The following is a 19,365-nucleotide window of genomic DNA, read 5'->3' on the forward strand; positions in this document are numbered from 1 at the left end:
CCGCCAGTTCTGCCAGCACCATTTGTTGAAAATGCTGTCTTTTTTCCACTGGATGGTTTTAGCCCCCTTGTCAAAAATCAAGGGACCATAGGTGTGTGAATTCATTTCTGGATCTTCAATTCTATTCCATTGATCTACATATCTGTCACTGTACCAGTAACATGCAGTTTTTATCACAATTGCTCTGTAGTACAGCTTAAGGGCTTGACTCACTTCTATTGGCGAGTGATGATTTCAGTTTGGTATGAACAATGGTGCTAGCTTGTTCAATCAACTTTAGACATTAGATACTTTTTCCTTAAGAACTGATTGGTTGTTGTTAGAATAGGAGTGGCTATTGGCCTAGGGGAATTTTGATTGTTACCAGGGTGACATGGCTCCTGGGACAAGTTGTTTTTTTTTTTTCCAGTAGCTGGGTTCATTCAGAGGGCAAGTTAATCATTCAGTGGAGTTTGAAAGCAAGATGGAGTTTGTAATGTTAAGCTGGGCCCTTCAGTAGCTACTGGGAAGAGCTCAGTTTTCCATGTTCATCATTGGGTGATGTTTCTGATACAGATCTATTGCCTGAATGTAGTAATGCTGACATTGTGGTCTTACCCCTTTTAAGGAACTATAAAAATATCAAGACTATGAAAACAAATTTCCAGATTGGGAAACTATTCTGGATTGGAGGGACTGGTTAGGTGTGGTAACTAAGCATGATACTGTGATGCCGGTTTGAATTGTTTTGTTGAAGAAATGTTACTGAAAACTTGTTGAAACTTAACTAGTAGATGATATAACAACATTTCTGCCATAGTTGTGTGATTGTGACGAGTATATTGTGAGTATGGAGGAAATGTTGTTAAGAAACATACTGAAGAAATTGGCTTGTAAAGCATTATGCCATCAATTATCATTAAATAGTGAACAAAATCCTTTTTTGTAGTATTAAAATGACAAGGTTTCAATCAAATAGATCAAGTATTATGATTTAGTCCAGAGGTTGATTGCATTAAATACATTTATTTAAAAAATACATTTATTTATTTATTAAAAAAAGTGAAACAAGACAATGTAGAAACGGGTAGAATTGAAGTGGTCCAAAAAAAAAAAAAATCCAGGAGGAATGTTCAAAAAGGCTTGTTGAAAACTTTCCCATAAAAAGTGCACTTCTTGAGTTTGTTAGGACATGGAATATTTAGGGAAGGATTGGTAGACAGTAGTAATTGGAAAATGAATAAACCAAGAAAAATCATATATTCTAGTTTGTCTGGGAGGGAAAAGGTTCATTTCATCTTATACTTGTAGGTCCCAATCTGTCACTGAGGGGAATCAGAGCATGAACATAAGCAGGAATTAAAGCAGAAACTATGGAGGAATATTACTTTCTGGCTTGCTCTATTTGGCTCATGCTCAGTCAACTTTCTTATTCAATACAGACCCTCCTGCCCAGGGATAGCACCTACTACAGTGGGGTTGACTTTCCTTTATTAATTAGGAATCAAGAAAATGTCCCTACAGACATTCCCACAGGCCAATATGTTCAAATTGATCTCCCAATTGTTTGAGACTCTCTCGCATAATTCTGGGCTATATCAAGTTGTCAGCTGGAGCTAATTAGGAGAAGCTTCAAACAAAAATTTATTTAAATATATTTTTTTAAAGATTTATTTATTTATTATATGTAAGTACACTGTAGCTGTCTTCAGACACTCCAAAAGAGGGAGTCAGATCTTGTTAAGGATGGTTGTGAGCCACCATGTGGTTGCTGGGATTTGAACTCTGCAACTTTGGAAGAGCAGTCGAGTGCTCCTACCCGCTGAGCCATCTCACCAGACCCCTATTTAAATATTTTTAAATGTATTTTTAAAATTTTTTTTATTGCATACAGTGTGGAGAGACAGAATAAGCAGAGTGCAAAAGAAGAAAAACACCTGGGACTTTCTAGAATGAGGTTGGGAAGGGGAGTATCTTAGAGTTTGAAGTTTCAAAAATCATAGTTGCAACATTTATGCATATTGAGACAAAGTGAGAATTTCATTCATGCACAGATTTATTTATTTAATAACACATGCGCATCGGAGGGTGAGGCAGGAAGACAATGAGTTTGAGGCCAGCTTGAGCTACACAGTGAAACCCTGTCTCAGAGCAAAGAAAAACAAAAATACACTTTAAGTCAACTAATGAAATGCAAAGAGCAGAGGTTTAAATGTTGGGGGAGGGATTTTACTGCTTTAAGAGTTTTGCTTCATTAGCAGCTATTTTAATACCATCTCTGTTACAGTCATTCATACCCCACTTCAGTGCGAGCTCCAGCCAGGTCTCTGCTTTGTCCCGGTGTGAGTGCATGCACAGCCTGTTTCTTAACTTGAGACCTTTTGTAGGTACAGCCGTGGCCCAGCAGGTGTGTGCAGGAGTACACCCATTATGCTGTGTTCTTCAGCAAGAGTTATCAGCTTCCTTTTTCTCATTTGTTGTCTCTTAATATGTCCTGGCAGCTTAAGGCTAGAAGTTGACATCCAATTTGCAGTTTCCAGGATAGCTCAACTCCATAAGTAATTTCATGTAGAAACTCTTTTTCATTATGACAATTAGAGAAGTTTGTATTAAGATCTTCACAGCAGGACTCTTAATCCAAACTGAAAAAATCAAATATTTTTAAGTGATATTGGACACTTGTAAATTCAAAGCATTCTGGAAAAGAACCCTTTCTTATGTGAACAGACTTGTGTGAGCAGAGAACAAGAGCAAGCTTTTTACTCAAGAATAACTCCAAGACTTTCTCACTGGAGGAAAGAAAGGGCTTTAATGCACAGCCAGACTTTGGCTGAATAGAAGAAAGCAATACACTTGTAGTGGTCTGTTGGGGTGATATAATGGTTTTGAATCCATTTTTCTCAAAATTCAGTTACAGTTCACAAACTCAAGTACTCCTGTAACTTCTGTGAGTCACTAAGTATGTGACCATTGGCATTTAGCCTGGAAATTAGAGAAATACCCATAGTTGTTAGGTTCTTTGAGGTCATAGCCCTGCTTAATGGCAGAGGGAGAGGTTACAACATACAGAAGATCCCCAACTAGTAGTCTCACTTGTGAAGAATAGCAAAGCTCATTACTATGGCAACTGTAGGAAACAGCAGTTAAGTACTTCTACCCACTGCATCCTGAGCTCCTGTTTAGAGCATGGGTTACCTATGTGGGCCCAGTGAGAAAGAGACATTTGTACGCATGTTGTATGGAGTGAGTTTAATATTTATAGAAATACTAGGTCCATTATGTACTCTACATGTTGACCTAAGGCTCATGGGAGGTACCCTGGGGAGGATAAAGCTGTCTCTGAGTATAACTCATTTATACCACAAAAGAGGATCTCTTACAAGCTGTCTGCTCTGGGATATACAGCTCAGGGGCCATGGGGCATATTGGATAAAGATTTGAAGGACAGTCTACTTTTATTGGGAGAGTGCATGTAGCAATGCATGGTGAAGAGGTGGCTGGCAAAGGTTGAAAAGGATGGAGAAAGGTTAGGAAAAGAAAGAGACTATGTGTGATAAAATATGTTATTGACATACATCTCATGTATTGACATACATGAGAATACTAATGGCCTTATTTGTTCTAGGACTGCCACAGAGGCTAGGAGTCTTGTGTTTACTATGTCCTGTGAACACGTGTGAACATGTACTTTAGTTTCCAAGAAAGTCAGAATGACTGAGTCTGAGATGGGCACCAAAGAAAACAACTTTGCATTCACATAGCAAAACCTTCAGTGTTTACCTCCATTTTGTCTTATTTCTGCTTAACCATGTGGTGATTCATGGTTCAGTTAAAAATATTTGTAAATTTTCTACTAAAGTATTTCTGGTCCAACTCAACTATCTAAGCTAATGAAGTGTGCAAGGGTCACTCCCTTTCACATCTTACTAACTGTTCAGAGTTTCTTGGGACAGATTCTTTTGTGGATAAAGATGCCAATTCTAGTACTAGGAGAAATCTATTGTTTAAAACTATCATGGCCTGCTGAACTTGAGATCCAAGATAAAGGAACCAGGAAGATTGATGGGGATGGAGCAGGCGTGTCCTTGATGCATACAGGGTGGAGAGGCAGGATAAGCAGAGAGTAAAAGAAGAAAATCATCTGGGATCTTCTAGAATGAGGTTGGGGGTGGAGTATCTTAGAGTCTGAAGTTACAAAAATCATAGTTGCAACATTTATGCATATAAGTCCGATTGTTGAACATGTATGTCAAATTCTTGCAGAATCTCTGACACACCATGTATGATAACTGGAGAGAGCCACCTACAACAAGAAAGAACCAGACATAAGGTGGTGATCTCAGTTTCCAAGGCATACCACTCATTGCCTTAACCAGACAGTTTGATGGATGGCTTCCCAGCTTCTCCTTCCCAAGAACATCCATGCAGAAATTGCTAGAAAGCTATAGGGTTGGCTTGTTAGCCTGTGTCCCCTAACAACTCAAATCTATATATCTGCTTCATTCCTTCTCCTGCTAGAAAGTGAGAAAAACACTTGTTTGGTATCTTCAAACTAAAAATCTATTTGGCTGTTTTCATCCTGCCTCATATATTCTGCCTGTCTCATAGGACTGTACCCTCCATGCTCAGGGTACTATGGCCTGGGTTAGAGATGCAATTCTGCTGCAGCCTTTTCTAAGAAGTTGCCCAAGATTCTCATGACTATACCCAACACTGAAACTTACTGAAGTAGATCCTCAAGCTCATGCATATTTCGTGCTTCTGAGCAAGGCAAACACCAAAGCCTCTTCTGCAGTGGTCTGACTGTGTGCGAAGGTGGCATGTTACACACTTCAGTGATGTTGCTTCTGGAGAGAGCACACAGCTTGGCATGAGGACATGGATTTGGAATTTGGAGAGAGAGAGCAGAACTGAGTGAAGGAACCTTCCAAGGGAAGGTAGTCAGATAAAGAGCTAGCTGATGGTTGGGGTTTAGGAAGTGACAGTTGAGCCTTTCATAAACTCTATTGCCTTTAGTGATGGAAAATGAAAGGCCATTCAGCAAGTCAAAGGATTCTGAGCTCAATTTTAGCCTTTACATCTTGGATAACTTTCTATCACTGGTTTGAGGCTCATCTATTTTGCTGAGTTGTCTGACCAACGAGCTCTAAGGATCTGCCTGTCTCTGTTCCCTAGCACTGGGATTTATAAGCACACATTACAACTTCTAGGTTTGTTTATATGAGTTCTGGGGATCAAAATCAGGCCTCCATTCTTGGGCAGTTATCTCTCCAGCCCTTACTTTGTATAAAGATTTGACCTCTACATAGTTTATTTAACTAGCTTAAAGAATGGTCAATGGGTGATACCTTCAGAAGGTTCTGGAAGAGTGAATAATTGAAATATAGGTTCAAAACAAAAGAAAACAAAACAACTTCTTTCCAGAGACTGGTCACTTGACTTAGCAATTAAATTTGCTTGCTCTCAAGACTGACTAACCTGAGTTTGAACTTAAGGGTGGAAGGAGAGAAATTATTTCTAAAAGTTATTCTCTGGTTACATGTGTAATATGACACACACAATGTATACACATGCATGTGTTAAAAAAATCTCTCTATGGTGCTAAGATTACTATGTATCATTTATTGACCATCTTATTGGGGTTATGCTGTTTTGAATTGTGTTTGACTTAATACAGTGTAATCTGATCTTACAAATCTTGAAGAAGGTTTTATCTTCACATGTCAAATTTAGGAAAATTTATTTAGGAAAATAACTGGACTAGTTTGGAAAAATCTGATTCCAGGGAGTATAGAATTTCTTCTCCTAAACAGCTTGGAACAAGGTCCTTGAAATGGGTATCAGAATCCAATGTCTAGGACTAAAACACATTTCAAAATTATAGAATGACCAGTTCTCTCAGCAATACAGATTTGTGAACAGAATGGATATCTTAAGAGAATTTTTCCCTAGGCATTTAGATTATGGGATTTGGCCATGGAAGAAAGGGCAGCAAAATAAAGGCCTACATACTCAGAGGGATTGGTGGAGTGCTAGAAAAGACAAAGAAGATAAGACAGAAGGCAGAGAGAACATTTTGAAGGTCATCTCCCTTCCGTCCCTCCTAAATGTGGTCAAAGCTCAGTTCACATGGACATGGTTCTGCACATAAAGATTCCCTCCAGTTCCCTTGATCCCACCACCAAAGCTCTCTCCTCAGGGAGGAGACTCTGGAACTCACCCACAATGAAGCAGAAGAGGGAGAAGAGCAGCAAGAAGTGTCTGTTCATTTGGACCCAGATGTCTTGTGTGGAGTAGAGCTAGGAAGGGCTACAAGCGTAGGTCTGACAGGAAAGCTAGCAAAGGCTAGGTCTACTAGACTCCAGGGACAGGCTTTTTTCTCCAGCAAAAGTTGGTAATTATTCATGCCTAAGGGGACTCAGTCCCACAAGGCTTAGCTCGAGAGCTCGGGCTCATTGACTGTGGTCTCCATAGTTCTGAGATCTGGAACCTGAAGTTGACCAGACTGTTTTAGAGTAAAAGGACCCTAAAATGCAGAGAAATTTTTGGCCCAAACTGGGCATGTCTTTGAGCTTGTAGGCAGCTTTGCACTTGCTGGAGTCCAGGTGTGTGCGGAAGGGTTTAAGCCAAAATGTCTCCGATTTTGTCAGGGACAGAAGCCAGAGGTGGCAGGAAGCGGAGAGTCCCTAGATTTTAGTTGTCACTTGCCCTGTAAAGGAGTACTCCTTCCTTGGAAACCATATCGAGTATATGACTGATACTCAGAAGCACCTGGGCAGCTGAATGGAAACTGGACTGGCCAGCTCACCTCACCCCGTTCCACCATCTAGCCAAACCTTGTTAACTCCAAGACAGTGAGGCTCATGGTATCCCCCTCCAGGGCACCCCTCCTGATGTTCACAATCTCTGCCTTTTTCCTTTCTGTAATAAAATATTACTTTGTGAAATTCACTATGTTTGGTCTGGGAATTTAATTCTTCAAATTTGCAAGCCAAGAACATGGAAGTTGCAGACAAGTCCCCAGGACTCTAGCTCAGCCAACTCAAGAGTCAAGAAGGGCTCCATTGATCTCAAAGGCACCCTAGTATTCCCATATTAACAGAAGCCAATAATGATAATGGGCAACTGTTAATGTTTCCACTCTTTTAACTTCTTTTTACAATATAGTCTTTATTATATTAATTATAGTTGTCCACCATATCAAGAGGAGATTTGCTCCAGGAATCTCCACAGATACCCAAGCCCATGTTGTTCGATGTAGTAAAATTATGTAATATTTGCATTTAGCTTATGCATATCCTCCTGTATAGTTTAAATCATATTTAGGTTAGTTATAGAGCCTTATGATATATCATTTGTATTATATTATAATATAAGATAAATTCTATATAAATAGTTATTTTGACTGGACTTGGGGTCACAGTTTGTACTCCAAAGAGCCAGCTTTGGCTACTCCTCCTCTAGAAGCCAATTAAAACAGCCAAATTAATTGCAAAAAGTAGAAAAAATGTGATTCGTTCAATTTAAATCCATTGGGGAGAGGGACAAAGAGATCCAGTGACTTTCTCCAGAGGTTGTGATTCCTCCCAAATATGGGGAAACCCTAACATGGCCTTTATTTCCTCCCGAAGAAACAATCTGTTTTGTAACTCACTATAAAGTGGCAGAGAACAGACATTAAAACTATGAATAGAGGATGAGTGATATAATGGAAAGAAGCATTTTCCTGAGGGTCTTGAGAAGCAGGAGAGTAGGGTGAGGGGTGAGGTTCAAACAGTTTTACACAAAGGTTTCAAATTAACACAGGGAATAAAACAGTTCGCAGAGATGATGCACCTCCCCACCCCAAAGTTAACATGTGACAGAGCATATTCAAAAAAAAGCCTGTATTTTGTAGTACGTTTTATTAATGTTCTAATCATCTGGGCATGGGGCCATTGAGTTTCTCTCCTTCCTCCCAGTTCTAGCTCCCACCCTCTCCTTGAGAGAGTAGTTTGTTAATAAAGTGTTGCTGTCCCTGCTACTATCCACATCTCTGCTCAGTTCCTCATTCTTGGACCCAAAGAACCCCAGTATCCACCAGTATCAGTTGGCAGACCAGTTACTGAAGAGGTAAGTTTTACATTTCTAGCCCCCCTCTCATTTTCTTTAGTTTTTTAACTTATTTACTTTACATTTTGCTCACTGCCCCCTCCTGGTCACCCTTCCCCAAATCCTTCCCCTATTCCCCCCTCCCTTTCTCCTCTGGGAGGGTAGGGGCCCCCTGGGTATCCACTCCACCCTGACACTTCAAGTCTCTGGAAGGCTAGGTGCTTCCTCTCCCACTGAGGCCAGACAAGGCAGCCCAGCTAGAAGAACATATCCCACGTGCAGGCAACAGCTTTTGGGATAGCCACCATTCCAATTGTTCGGGACCCACATGAAGACCAATCTGCACATCTGTTACATATGTGCAGGGATACCTAGGTCCAGCTTGCATCTATTCTTTGGTTTGTGGCTCAGACTTTGAGCGTCCCAAGGTTCCAGGTTAGTTGACTCTGTTGGTCTTTTTGTGGAATTCCTATCACCTTCGGGACCCACATTCTTCCATAAAAGTCCCCAAGCTTCGTTCACTGTTTGGCTGTGGGTGTCTGTATCAGTTTGAGAGAGCTGCTTTAAGATTCCTACTCATTCTGGGAGTGCCTGACAAAAGCTGCTCCAGTCATCGACATGTGCCAGGTGACTCACATTGTGAAGCTGTGTCCTGCCCACATCCTAGCAAGGAAGTAGGGGATACTTTCCTTTCCCTTTCTTCTCTAATTGGTGTTGCTTTCTCAGCTGTCAGTCTCTTCTTTCTTTGCTTTCTGTTTTTGCTTTTCCTGATGCCCGCAGGGATGGTGGTGGGCACAAGGCAAGGATGGGGACTATGTGGGTCCTTATTGCTTGTCAGATACCAAGAGTCCAGGCCACGTGTGCCTCCAATCTTCCAAGAGATTCAACATCAGGAGACCTGGGTATATGGGCAGCCATTCTATTGGCTGTCTCTGAGTGGTGATGGCAGTAGAAGTGGTGCCAATGGCCCCATTGTGTCAGAGCTGGTCCATGTGTCACCCCTCCTCTCTTCTCCATGATCTGCTATGCCATGAAGTCATAGGGGTCAATGGTGTGCTGGGACTTAACCACTGTCCCTCCATGATGGTGATAGGACTTTTCCCTAATTGGGAAGCATTCTGACGTCTGTTCACTCATATTCAAGTGGGTTGTGGGTAGTGGCAACCATAAGGCTGTGATGATGATATGGTTGTCAGAGTCCCAAGTATGAGGGCACTGACTCCTCCCAACACTGATGCTTTTCACCCTTTGCCTGTTGCTGGAGCCTCGATCACCAGTGCCCCTTGTTTCCATCCTTTCCATGCTGAGTTTTCTCTGCACATCTCTACTGACATCCCATGTGGCTACACTTTGTTTGCTTCTGGCTCCCCTCTTCCCTCCTGCTCTCATGTCCTTGCTCATTTACTGTAGGTAGTACCATGAATTAGGGTATGATTTAGTTTCTTGGGTAATAAGACACTCCTTTGAATATGAGGTATAGGAAAATAATATCCATTTGTAATTTTTGCTTTGTGACAGGGTTTCTCTGTGTACCCTTGGCTGTCTTAGAACTCACTCTGTAAACCACACTCTGCTTCCCAAGTCCTGGAATTAAAGGCCTGTGCAGCCACCACCTGGCTCTATTTTCAGTTTTGACCTAGATGGCAATTTGAAAGACAAAACACAAACCTAGACACATTTCTACAAGGCAAGCCTTTTCCTCTGAATCCAGTAGCTTGGGTCTTTGAACAGTCTTTTGGCAGGGAGACCTTATTCCACAGAGGTGAAAAAAATAACAAAAACTCCATAGAATCAACTTGTTTCCCCTCTCAGAATATAGTAGAAGGAGAGGCAGCAAGCTATTGGCTTACAGCATCTGGGGTGTGAATAGGTCCAGGAGAGTTGGGGGTGCAAACCAGTGTTTTATTAAACTCTGCTGGGATATGATTGGTTCACTGAGGACATCTTGTAGGGCAACAGAGCTGGGGGACATCCTAACTCGTCAGATTTCTGGAAGGCTATGCACGCAGGGAAGAGGAATGATATCCTGATTACAGAATCTTTCTTTTTCTTTTAATTCATACTAGGAAATTAAATTCCCTCAGAATTCTATCTACAATGTATCCTCAAAAATTAAAATAAGTTTAACTTTAAAGGAAAAATGGGTCTAATATTTTATTGTAACATTGTCTGGCCTCATTATAAGCTAGATCATGGAAATCTCACTAAAGGATGGAAGGTAATCCCCATTTTGGTAGGTAGTTATTACATTAACCTGAATCCATGCAATGAGCTTCATCCCTTGATTCATTGATAGTCACTAGGCTTTTCTTATCTCTCAAATATATAGATATTCAAACACTCTATATCTTTCTACTAAAAGTATGTTCTTGTTTAGTAATTGTATGATATGTGTTTATTGTAATAGTTTTTATGTAGCCATTGTGTCTTTGACAGTGTCAGACAGAACTCAGCCTTGCTCTAGAATTCTTAAAAATAACAGAGTAATAAAATTTGCAGCTAAACCTCAGTTTTATTTTTTATTGTGTGATAAAATTACTATTTTTGGGCAGGCCTGATTTCAGTCATGTGAGAGCTCATGTAACTGTGGTATGCACATGTGTGTATATATGTGTGGCTGTAACCATTTTTGGATGATTTTAAATTTCACTTGTGTCATTAAGTGACTTGTGTTCTCCTCTTCCAAGACACTGTTTTTTTTCAAGATTATTATCTTGGCTAATTTGAAACTAAAGATAAGAATGTAATTTAAGAACAAAGCTATTGCTACCTTCCCAGCCTGTTTAGATTTCTATGATTAACTTAGGCATGATGTCTAAGATCCAAAATTTCTACTTTCTATTATGAGTCCTGTCTTTGAAAGTGTAGATGTTGGATAAGGATTACTTAATGATATGAAGAAAATCAGTTCAACAGTCCAACGAAAAGACCAGCAAACTATAGATAAATAAAAACTGCAAAAACCTTTTTTAAAATTTTTATTTATTATTATTATTTTCTTTATTTACATTACAAATGCTATCCCGAAAGTTCCCTATACCCCCCCCCGCCCCTGCTCCCCTACCCACCCACTCCCACTACTTGGCCCAGGCCTTCCCTTGTGCTGGGTCATATAAAGTTTGCAAGACCAAGGGGCCTCTCTTCCCAATGATGGCCGATTAGGCCATCTTCTGCTACATATGCAGCTAGAGACACAAGCTCAGGGGGTACTGGTTAGTTCATATTGTTGTTCCACCTACAGGGTTGCAGCCTCCTTCAGCTCCTAGGGTACTTTCTCTAGCTCCTCCATTGGGGACCCTGTGTTCCATCCAATAGCTGACTGTGAGCATCCACTTCGGTGTTTGCCAGGCACTGGCATAGCCTCACAAGTGGCCGCTATATCAGGGTCCCTTTAGCAGAATCTAAAAACTGCAAAAATCTTTGTGTTTAAAATCTCTGTGTAAGAACAATGCCTCATTCAGTCACAGATAAGCATTTTCAGGCAGCAGATAGGAACAAATGAAGATACCCACAGCCAGAAATTGTCTGGAAAGTCTAAATGGGAAGTCTCCATTAAATCCCTCCCATGGATGAGGAGGCAGAAAGAATGTAAGAGGCAGAGGGATGGAAGACACGGCTCTCTGAATCAATTAACAGGCGACTATGAACTCACAAAGACTGAAGCAGCAAGCACAGGGCCTACCCAGGTTACTTAGGGTTTTACTGCTGTGAACAGACACCATGACCGAGGCCAGTCTTATAAAAAACAACATTTAATTGGGGCTGGCTTACAGGTTCAGAGGTTCAGTCCATTATCATCAAGGTGGGAGCATGGCAGCAAACAGGCTGTCATGGCACAGGCAGAGCTGAGAGTTCTACGTCTTCATCCAAAGGCCACTAGTGAAGACTGACTTCCAGGCAACTAGGGTGAGGGTCTTAAGCCCACACCCATAGTGACACACCTACTCCAACCAGGTCACACTTATTCCAACCAGGCCACACCTCCAAGTGGTGCCACTCCCTGGTTCAAGAATATACAAACCATGACACCAGGTCTCCACCAAGTCCTCTGCATACCTATTACAGACTTTAGCTTAGGATGTTATGAGACCCCTGAGTGTGTGAACAGGGCGCTCTCTGATTCTTGTTCCTGCTCAGGACTCCTGTTGGTTTTACTTGTCCCTCTTAGATGTGATTGTTTCTGCTTTATCTTATTATATTTTATTTTGTCGTATTTGGTTGTTAGCTCTTAGAAGCCTGTTCTTTTCTAATGAAAGACAGAAAGGAAGTGGATCTGGAGGGGAGGTGATGTGGGGAGAAACTGGAAGGAGTAGAGAGAAGGGAGACTATTCACAGGATATATTGTATGTAAAAATAATCCGTTTTTAATAAAAGAAAATAGTGGAAAAAAATCTCCCCATGTATTATCTACATGTATTTATGTTTTTATACTGTTGAATGGTAGTAAGTTGGGTTATACATGAATGGCCACATACATGAAATTGTTAAATTAGCCCACATTATTTTTAGTAAAAGTTGTATAATTAAAGTTTCTGGGCAAAATCCCTGGCTCTGACAGCCCCAATAGGATAAGCTTCAATAGAAATTTAAAAATGCCAAAGCTTTTAATGAGATCATGCACAGGTGTGGTGTGCACATGTGTGTGTGGGTGTAATTTTTAGGATGATTTTAAATTTCACTAATGTGATGTCAAAGAACAGAGAGAATCAATTTAACAGATGTGGCTATGTTGGTAGAAGCAACTGGAGAAAAGTTGGATGTCACCAGGTCTATATTTGTTGTACTGACATGAGTTTTATTTTTAAATAGAAAACATACTTAAGCTGTCTAACTGGACAGGCTTGATCATTGCACAGTTCATCTAAGATGATCTAAGAAGAACTTATTGCTTAAGGGGATTTGTTAGTTCTCAAAAGGTGATTGTTACTGTTTCAAGGTGTACCCTTAACTTCATGGATGATTGCTCTAATCCATGCAGTCATACACCTAGGCCTTTCAGTCGCTGGACTTACCATACTGAGACAATGATTAATTGTCTGTTTAATATACTTACGCACAGGGTTAAGCAGATAATCCTAAGACAAGGAGGCAGGCACAGACTGAAGACTCCTTCTCCCCATCCTCAGTGCTCTCATCACTGGCAGTTTGTCTCCTGGCCATTTCATCTTCCTGGCAGAACACCAAGGAGCCCCACTTCTACTAACAGAAAATCTGGGGCTGTGTCCAGAAAAGGGCACAGAAAGGTGCCAGGAAGAGCCCCTGTGCACAGCTCTTACCCACTGCTGCCACATGCCAGTATTTCCCAACTCTTGACAATTCTCTCCTATATTTTTCTCTTAATAAAATAACTCCATTCCAACTAAAATGGTAAGTTGTGTCTGAAATACTGTCAATAGCCTTCCAAAACCTCTCTATTTTCTCGTCAACTAATACAGCAGACAATTTGCTGGCCCAGGTCTCCCACATTCACATCCTTGGGGTAGCTTACCCATGCTCCCAGGGTCAGCTCTCCTGTGCTGCCCAGGTGGTGTGCAGGGCCCACTCTCCAAAGTGAGCAGTGTGTCCCAAGTGTCTCAAGCTTCAGCAGGTGAGGGACAGGGACAACTCAGCTCTCCTTATTATCCCAGGGCCAGCTCTCAGGGCCAGCTCTCTTGCTCTCATTAGCCTGAGACAAAAGGGAGAGGGGGGAATCTCTCCTTCACCAGTGCCATCACACACACACACACACACACACACACACACACACACACACACACACCAGTTCTGCACAACTTTCACACACCAACATTTCCCTGGGGGGCAGCTGAGACTAGTGATATCTCTTTGGTCTTTGATGGTAACAGATCCTTTCTGCTGCAAGGCTGCAAATCTAGAAGTGGCCCTGGTGGCGGCATATGCCAGGACCCCACCATGGCCCTAGGTGGCATCACTGGGTACTCATATCAGACTGTTCCTTACTACCCTCAACTTTTCATTTTTGCCTCTCTTCATTGTGCGCATACTCTTCTGTTTTTTTTTTTCTATTCAATTTCTCCATCACTTACACAATGTCTTGATCCTGGGAACCAAAAGTACTGTCAGTCCTGGATAATTTATGATGTAATTTAGATGAACAGCCCAAGGACAGGTCACCCTCTCCTCTCAAGTGAGAAAAGAGCCAGTGCCTTCCTCAGAAAGCTGCTGAAGACAAGGGTTGCAGGATGTTTGTGCTGGTGATGATCTGTCTGTTCTGCCAGTATTGGGGTAAGTCCTGGTGATAATGATAAAGCTGATGGTTACTTAAGAAGTGGCCAGATGCTGGGGAAGGAGGGTTTCCAAACTGGCTGTTGGGGATGTGGAAGTCTATGAGATTGTAACAAAGGAGATTGCTTTTTTTTTTCCTCTTCACAGGTGTCCTTAATGAGAATGAAGAAGGTATGAGCATAGCTGGCATAAAGTCTTTGGGAAACAGTTCATTTGTGACACATTCAGAGTAAACCTCCCTTCCATTTACTGCAGAATCCTGAGATTCCAGTGATCTCCTGGCTTATTTACTCTATGGCTATTAATAAGGAGTTGTAATTACCTTTGTTTCCTTTTACTTATTATAAATACCCATGGCAACATATTCAGTCTATACAAGGTGTTTATTATGTGAACTCTATGGGTAAATTCTGTTTCCTTTTACAAATACCCATGACGAAATATTCAGTCTATACAAGGTGCTTATAATGTGAATTCTATGGGTAAATTCTACTGGAACTCGGACCTCCTTAAATGGTATACATTTGGTTTGTGTCTATAAGCATCTTTGTCACAATCCCAGCACCTGGGAGACAAAGGCAGGTGGATCTCTTTAAGTTCCAGCCCAGCCAGGGCTACATAGAGAAATCTTATCACAAAACAAAACAAAACAAAATGAAACGAAACAAAACAAAACAGTAACAAAACCCAGTAAGAAAACATTTCTCTCTCAAGATTATTATAGGATCTCTATTCTGGGAAGGTTACAACCCATGGATCAATAGTAACTTCCTACAGAGAGGGCTCTAATTGCATAAGTTTTCTGCAGACCACATCCACTAAGTACTTCTTTCTAAATCTAGAAGATCGTGGACTACTGTGTTATAAATGTAATAGATATCATCTTGGATTATGCTATGGAATCATGACATCCTGCACACTGAAGCATAAACAGTCCTGTGCTGCTGAGAACTTTTACATACTCACAAAAAAAGGTAATGTGGGCAATGGAATGATGGGCAGCTAACCACAACTTCTCTTCTGAATAGCAGGTCCTTTCATGCCTAGGATGAGTGGGAGAGTGGAGCTGATGCAGATGAGTGGTCTTGTAAAGGCTGGAAAGATAGACCTTTCCTTAAGATAACACTGAGTGATAGAGGGGCTGATGTCCCTCATCAGTTATGGAGTGAAATCTCTTCTCTGGGATCACAACAAGTGCAGGAAACTATGGAAACTTGAAGATAGGTTATTACCAGAAACATGGAGTGGGAAATAAAGTCTTCGAAGTTGTTTTCCTTTCACTTCCTCAGGGCAGAGCATGTATCATTATTCAAGACTGTCTTGTATGACCAACTGTGAGGACATCAACTTCCTGAGTTTTGAAAGGAGGACAGAGCTCATTTGTTGTAAACACAGTAACTATTGCAACCTCCCAATGGGACTCTAGTTCTGAATTTATTATGGATTTGGTATCACTCTTCAACTTACTACCAACTCTCTTTCCCCCAAAGTTTGTATTTATTCTCCCTTCCTAACTTACTATAAATGGGAAAATCATTTGTCAGTGAAAAGAGAAGCAGTTATATGAGAAACTGGCTGAGAACTCAGCCTCATTGATAAGGAAATCTTTGCAAATTCTTTTTGTCATATCTAGCGGGGCATTTTTGATCTGTGGGCAATGCTGCCCATCATGAGTAGGCCTAGAATTAATCATCTCATATACCAACCCACAAGGTTTTGGCTCAAAATGACATCCCAACTTTGTACAGAGAAATCTGTAAATATACTGTGCTGGTCTGCACCAAGTCTTCTGAGTTAAGATTTTTTTTTTTTGGATTAGCTCTGAGAATTCTTGGCACAGTACTTATGGATTCTGGATTCTGGAGGTAATAGAGAGTTAATCCCAGCTTCCCAATTTGCCAATGATCTGAGACATTTTTTTGGCAAATCTCATGGGAGAAATATGAGAGGTGAGAAAAATCTGGACAAGCAGAGATATTAAACAACAAAATTAGAAATTTATGGAAGTTGTCGTTGATGCAGAGACATTGTGATACGTCTGGATCTGATTGTATTATTGAGGCTGGGGTTCAATCAGGTGATTGGATTAGGGGTTCAGGCCTTGTTCAAAAGTGATCACTCAATATTCTGATGAAAGTGAAGAAAAAAATAAAACTGGATTTCTATAGTAGTTAAAGGTAACAGAATATGTAAAGATAGCATGACTTATCATGTACTAGTTTCCTTTCTCTTGCTGTGATAAAACACTTTGACCAATACCAACTGAGAGTAGAAAGGGTTTATCTAGTTTATACTTCTAGATAACAGTCCATCATGGAGGGCAGTTAGGACAGGAACTCAAGGTAGGAACCTGGAGGCAGGACTCATAGAGGGACAATGCTTGTCTCAGGCTTATGCTTAGCTTGCTTTCTCATACAATACAGGACCAACTGTCTTGAAATGGTACTATCAAAAGTGGTCTGGACCCTCTTATGTCAATAAGAATAATCAAGATTGATTATTCTTGATTACCCACAGACATGTCCACGAGGCAATTTGATCTAGACAACTTCTTTTTTCTTTCTTTCTTTCTTTCTTTCTTTCTTTCTTTCTTTCTTTCTTTCTTTCTTTCTTTCTTTCTTTCTTTCTTTCTTTCTTTCTTTGGTTTTATTAATTTACTTTATATCCTACTGCAGTTCCTGCCTTTCCAGTTCCCCCTTCTCCATCCCCCCATTCACTCCTCCTCCCTCCTCCATTTATCTTCAGAAAATATGTATCAACCACTTATGAAGTTGTAGTAAGACTTTGCACATCCTCCCTTATTGAGGCTAAGACAAGACAGGCAGTAGGAGAAAAGGGTCCCAAAGGCAGGTGACAGAATCAGAGATATCTCTAGGCAATTTCTTAATTGAGGTCATATCCCTGTAGGTTGTGTCAAGTAGACAAGGTTAACATGGTGACATGATATGGTGTTTGGGTAATACTGTGTGCTACAGTAGTTAAAGTTATGAAGAGCAGAAAGTATGACAGAGTAGAAAGATAACATTAGTAGGAGGGGAAACACAGTTATTACATGATCAAGTATAAACAAAACCATAATAGCACAGACACTGGAGAACCACATATTGGGGCAAGATAGGCAGAGGGTAACCACATTTCTTTGGTTCGGAAGCCTATTGCAATTCCTGCTCCTGGATTCCTATGAGCATTCTCAACTATGAGGGTCTGTGAGGGTCATTTCACACTGAAACCATAGCACAGGGCTGGTTATCACACCATTTTTTCTATAACTTTGTGTTAGAATTTATTAAGTAAACACTGGCACTTGGCTCTTCTCCTTGATGTCCAGTGAGGACGAAGCTGGAGAGCGTACTCATTTTGGTTTTGGGCACCAGCCTTGGAAGTGATGTCTACTACATTACACCTCTTCCTTTCTCCCACTAGAGGGTGCAAAATTAAAGAAAGCTTATGATAAGGAAGATATAGTTGCAGCCATCTTTGGAAAATGCAATTTGTTGTTGCAAGTAGTTAACAGTAGAGCTGGAGTTTAATCCTGGACCTGTTTAGTTCCAAAGTCTATTCTAATATTATCCTCACTATTAGATATCAACACTTAAAAAACAAACAAACAAACAAACAGACACAACTTTATTTATTTAATGTATGAGTGCTCCACTGCATATGCATCCACTTGCCTGAAGGGGCATCATATCCACCTGTAGATAGTCGGGAGCCACCATGTGGTTGCTAGGAATTGAACTCATGACCTCTGGAAGAGCAGCCTGTGCTCTTAACTGCTGAGCCATCTCACCAGCCCAGATATCAACACTTTTAAGCATCCACATAATCTAATGGTGGAGGAAGTTTTTCTAACTCAGATATCAGTTAAAAAGGTTGATAAATTTTTACAATACATGAAAGTAAATAATATATTAAAACTATCTCTCCTGGAAAAACATGAATGTAATGGGAAAATATTATCTGATAAATAGTTTTCTCCTCAAAACACCAAAGCACTTTCATATAAATTAGAATAAAAAAATAAATAATGAACAATTAAATAAACGACAAAAGTAATGTAAAGGAGTAATATAAATTGTCATGGCATATAAAACAACATCCAGTGTCATTTATAATACTAGAAATGCAAATAAACGAAAACTTCAGAACCATTGGTTGATACATGACCAACAAGAAATGTTATATGGATGGAGGCATACAGCTGCCGGGGATAACCAGGAGAGATCCCCAATCCCCAAACCTCTGCCTGCTGTGTCTACAGCAAGCCCAGCAGTCATCAGGCCTGCCATGGTTCCTCTGCATCTTCCATCTCCCATCTTCCCTCTCCCATCTTCCAGTCCAAACATCTAACCACAATACCAGGTACCTGCAGCTATCAGTGACTACCAGGTGAGACCCTCGTCCTAATCTTCTGCCTACTGACCCCCCACCCTGGAAAAACCTCGCAGCAGCAAGCTCTGCTCTGCCCTGCCCCATCTGAACTCTGTTTTCCTGCCCGTAACTCCACCTGTATTCCTGGAGGCCTGCTGCACCTCAGGACAAACAGAGGCCTACAACCATCAGAGAGCACCAAGTCTACCTGCATCCATAGAGTCCCGCTACCACCTGGGTAAAGGAACAGCCTGAAGACATCATAGCCTACCAGCTCTGTCTACATCTCTGGAAGCCTATGGACACCAAGGACAACCAGCTCTACCGTTTCAGAGGCCTGCTGACATCAGGGATTGCCAGCTCTACCTGAAGCCACAGAGGCCCGCAGAAGCAACACAGCTTCTGGGAAAGATCCCGTTTCTGTCTCTAGACACATGAGCACCTTCCCTGCCAGAGGAGAGGTGTCTGCCTGGGAGGGCTCTCACCGCCTGAGCTGGTTGGGGAGCCATCTTTGCTCCAGTTCGCCTAGGCTCCAGTCTGCACTGGTGAGAGTGTGGACCACAGAAGCTACACAGCTTTGGGACAGGCAGAAGCAACCTAGCTTCTGGGACAGACCGTGTTTCAGGCTCCAGAAATTTGGGCACCTTCCTCGCCAGAGGAAAGGTAGCCACCTGTGAGGGC

At 41.2% G+C, this 19,365-nt stretch overlaps 2 protein-coding genes across 3 annotated transcripts; one reads left to right on the forward strand and one right to left on the reverse strand.

The window, feature by feature from the left end:
* Positions 1-3,214: 3,214 nt before the first annotated feature.
* Positions 3,215-6,332, reverse strand: Pate3 (prostate and testis expressed 3). Its single transcript, XM_021208104.2, has 3 exons — positions 6,200-6,332; positions 4,704-4,826; positions 3,215-4,282 (listed from the first exon to the last, which is right to left on the reverse strand). Exons 1-3 carry the CDS (start codon positions 6,246-6,248, stop codon positions 4,158-4,160), a joined length of 297 nt encoding a protein of 98 aa, XP_021063763.1. The 5' UTR covers positions 6,249-6,332; the 3' UTR covers positions 3,215-4,157.
* A 7,897-nt stretch (positions 6,333-14,229) lies between these two features.
* On the forward strand, positions 14,230-16,092 carry Pate2 (prostate and testis expressed 2). Of its 2 annotated transcripts, XM_021205869.1 has the most exons (4): positions 14,271-14,313; positions 14,461-14,484; positions 15,156-15,287; positions 15,603-15,739. In XM_021205869.1, the coding sequence occupies exons 1-4, from the start codon at positions 14,271-14,273 to the stop codon at positions 15,737-15,739; spliced, it is 336 nt and encodes a 111-aa protein (XP_021061528.1). The 2 variants fall into 2 exon arrangements, 1 of the variants encoding a protein (XP_021061528.1); XR_002380811.1 differs by having other exon boundaries at positions 14,230-14,692; positions 14,772-15,287; positions 15,603-16,092.
* The last annotated feature ends 3,273 nt before the right edge of the window (positions 16,093-19,365 follow it).

This window comes from Mus pahari, chromosome 10 (assembly GCF_900095145.1).
Source record: "Mus pahari chromosome 10, PAHARI_EIJ_v1.1, whole genome shotgun sequence".
NCBI classification, from domain to species: Eukaryota; Metazoa; Chordata; class Mammalia; order Rodentia; family Muridae; genus Mus; species Mus pahari.

Excerpts from the sequence above, each read along its gene's own strand:
- Pate3 (XM_021208104.2), bottom strand. The coding sequence starts at position 6,248 with ATGAACAGACACTTCTTGCTGCTCTTCTCCCTCTTCTGCTTCATTGTG. Across the intron at positions 4,827-6,199 it reads CCTCTTCTGCTTCATTGTGG|AAGCAACATCACTGAAGTGT; the intron begins GTGAGTTCCAGA and ends TGCTCTCTCCAG. Across the intron at positions 4,283-4,703 it reads GAGCTTGAGGATCTACTTCA|GTGGCTCTCTCCAGTTATCA; the intron begins GTAAGTTTCAGT and ends TTCTTGTTGTAG.
- Pate2 (XM_021205869.1), top strand. The coding sequence starts at position 14,271 with ATGTTTGTGCTGGTGATGATCTGTCTGTTCTGCCAGTATTGGG. Across the intron at positions 14,485-15,155 it reads CCTTAATGAGAATGAAGAAG|AAGATCGTGGACTACTGTGT; the intron begins GTATGAGCATAG and ends TTCTAAATCTAG. Across the intron at positions 15,288-15,602 it reads TTACATACTCACAAAAAAAG|GGCAGAGCATGTATCATTAT; the intron begins GTAATGTGGGCA and ends TCACTTCCTCAG.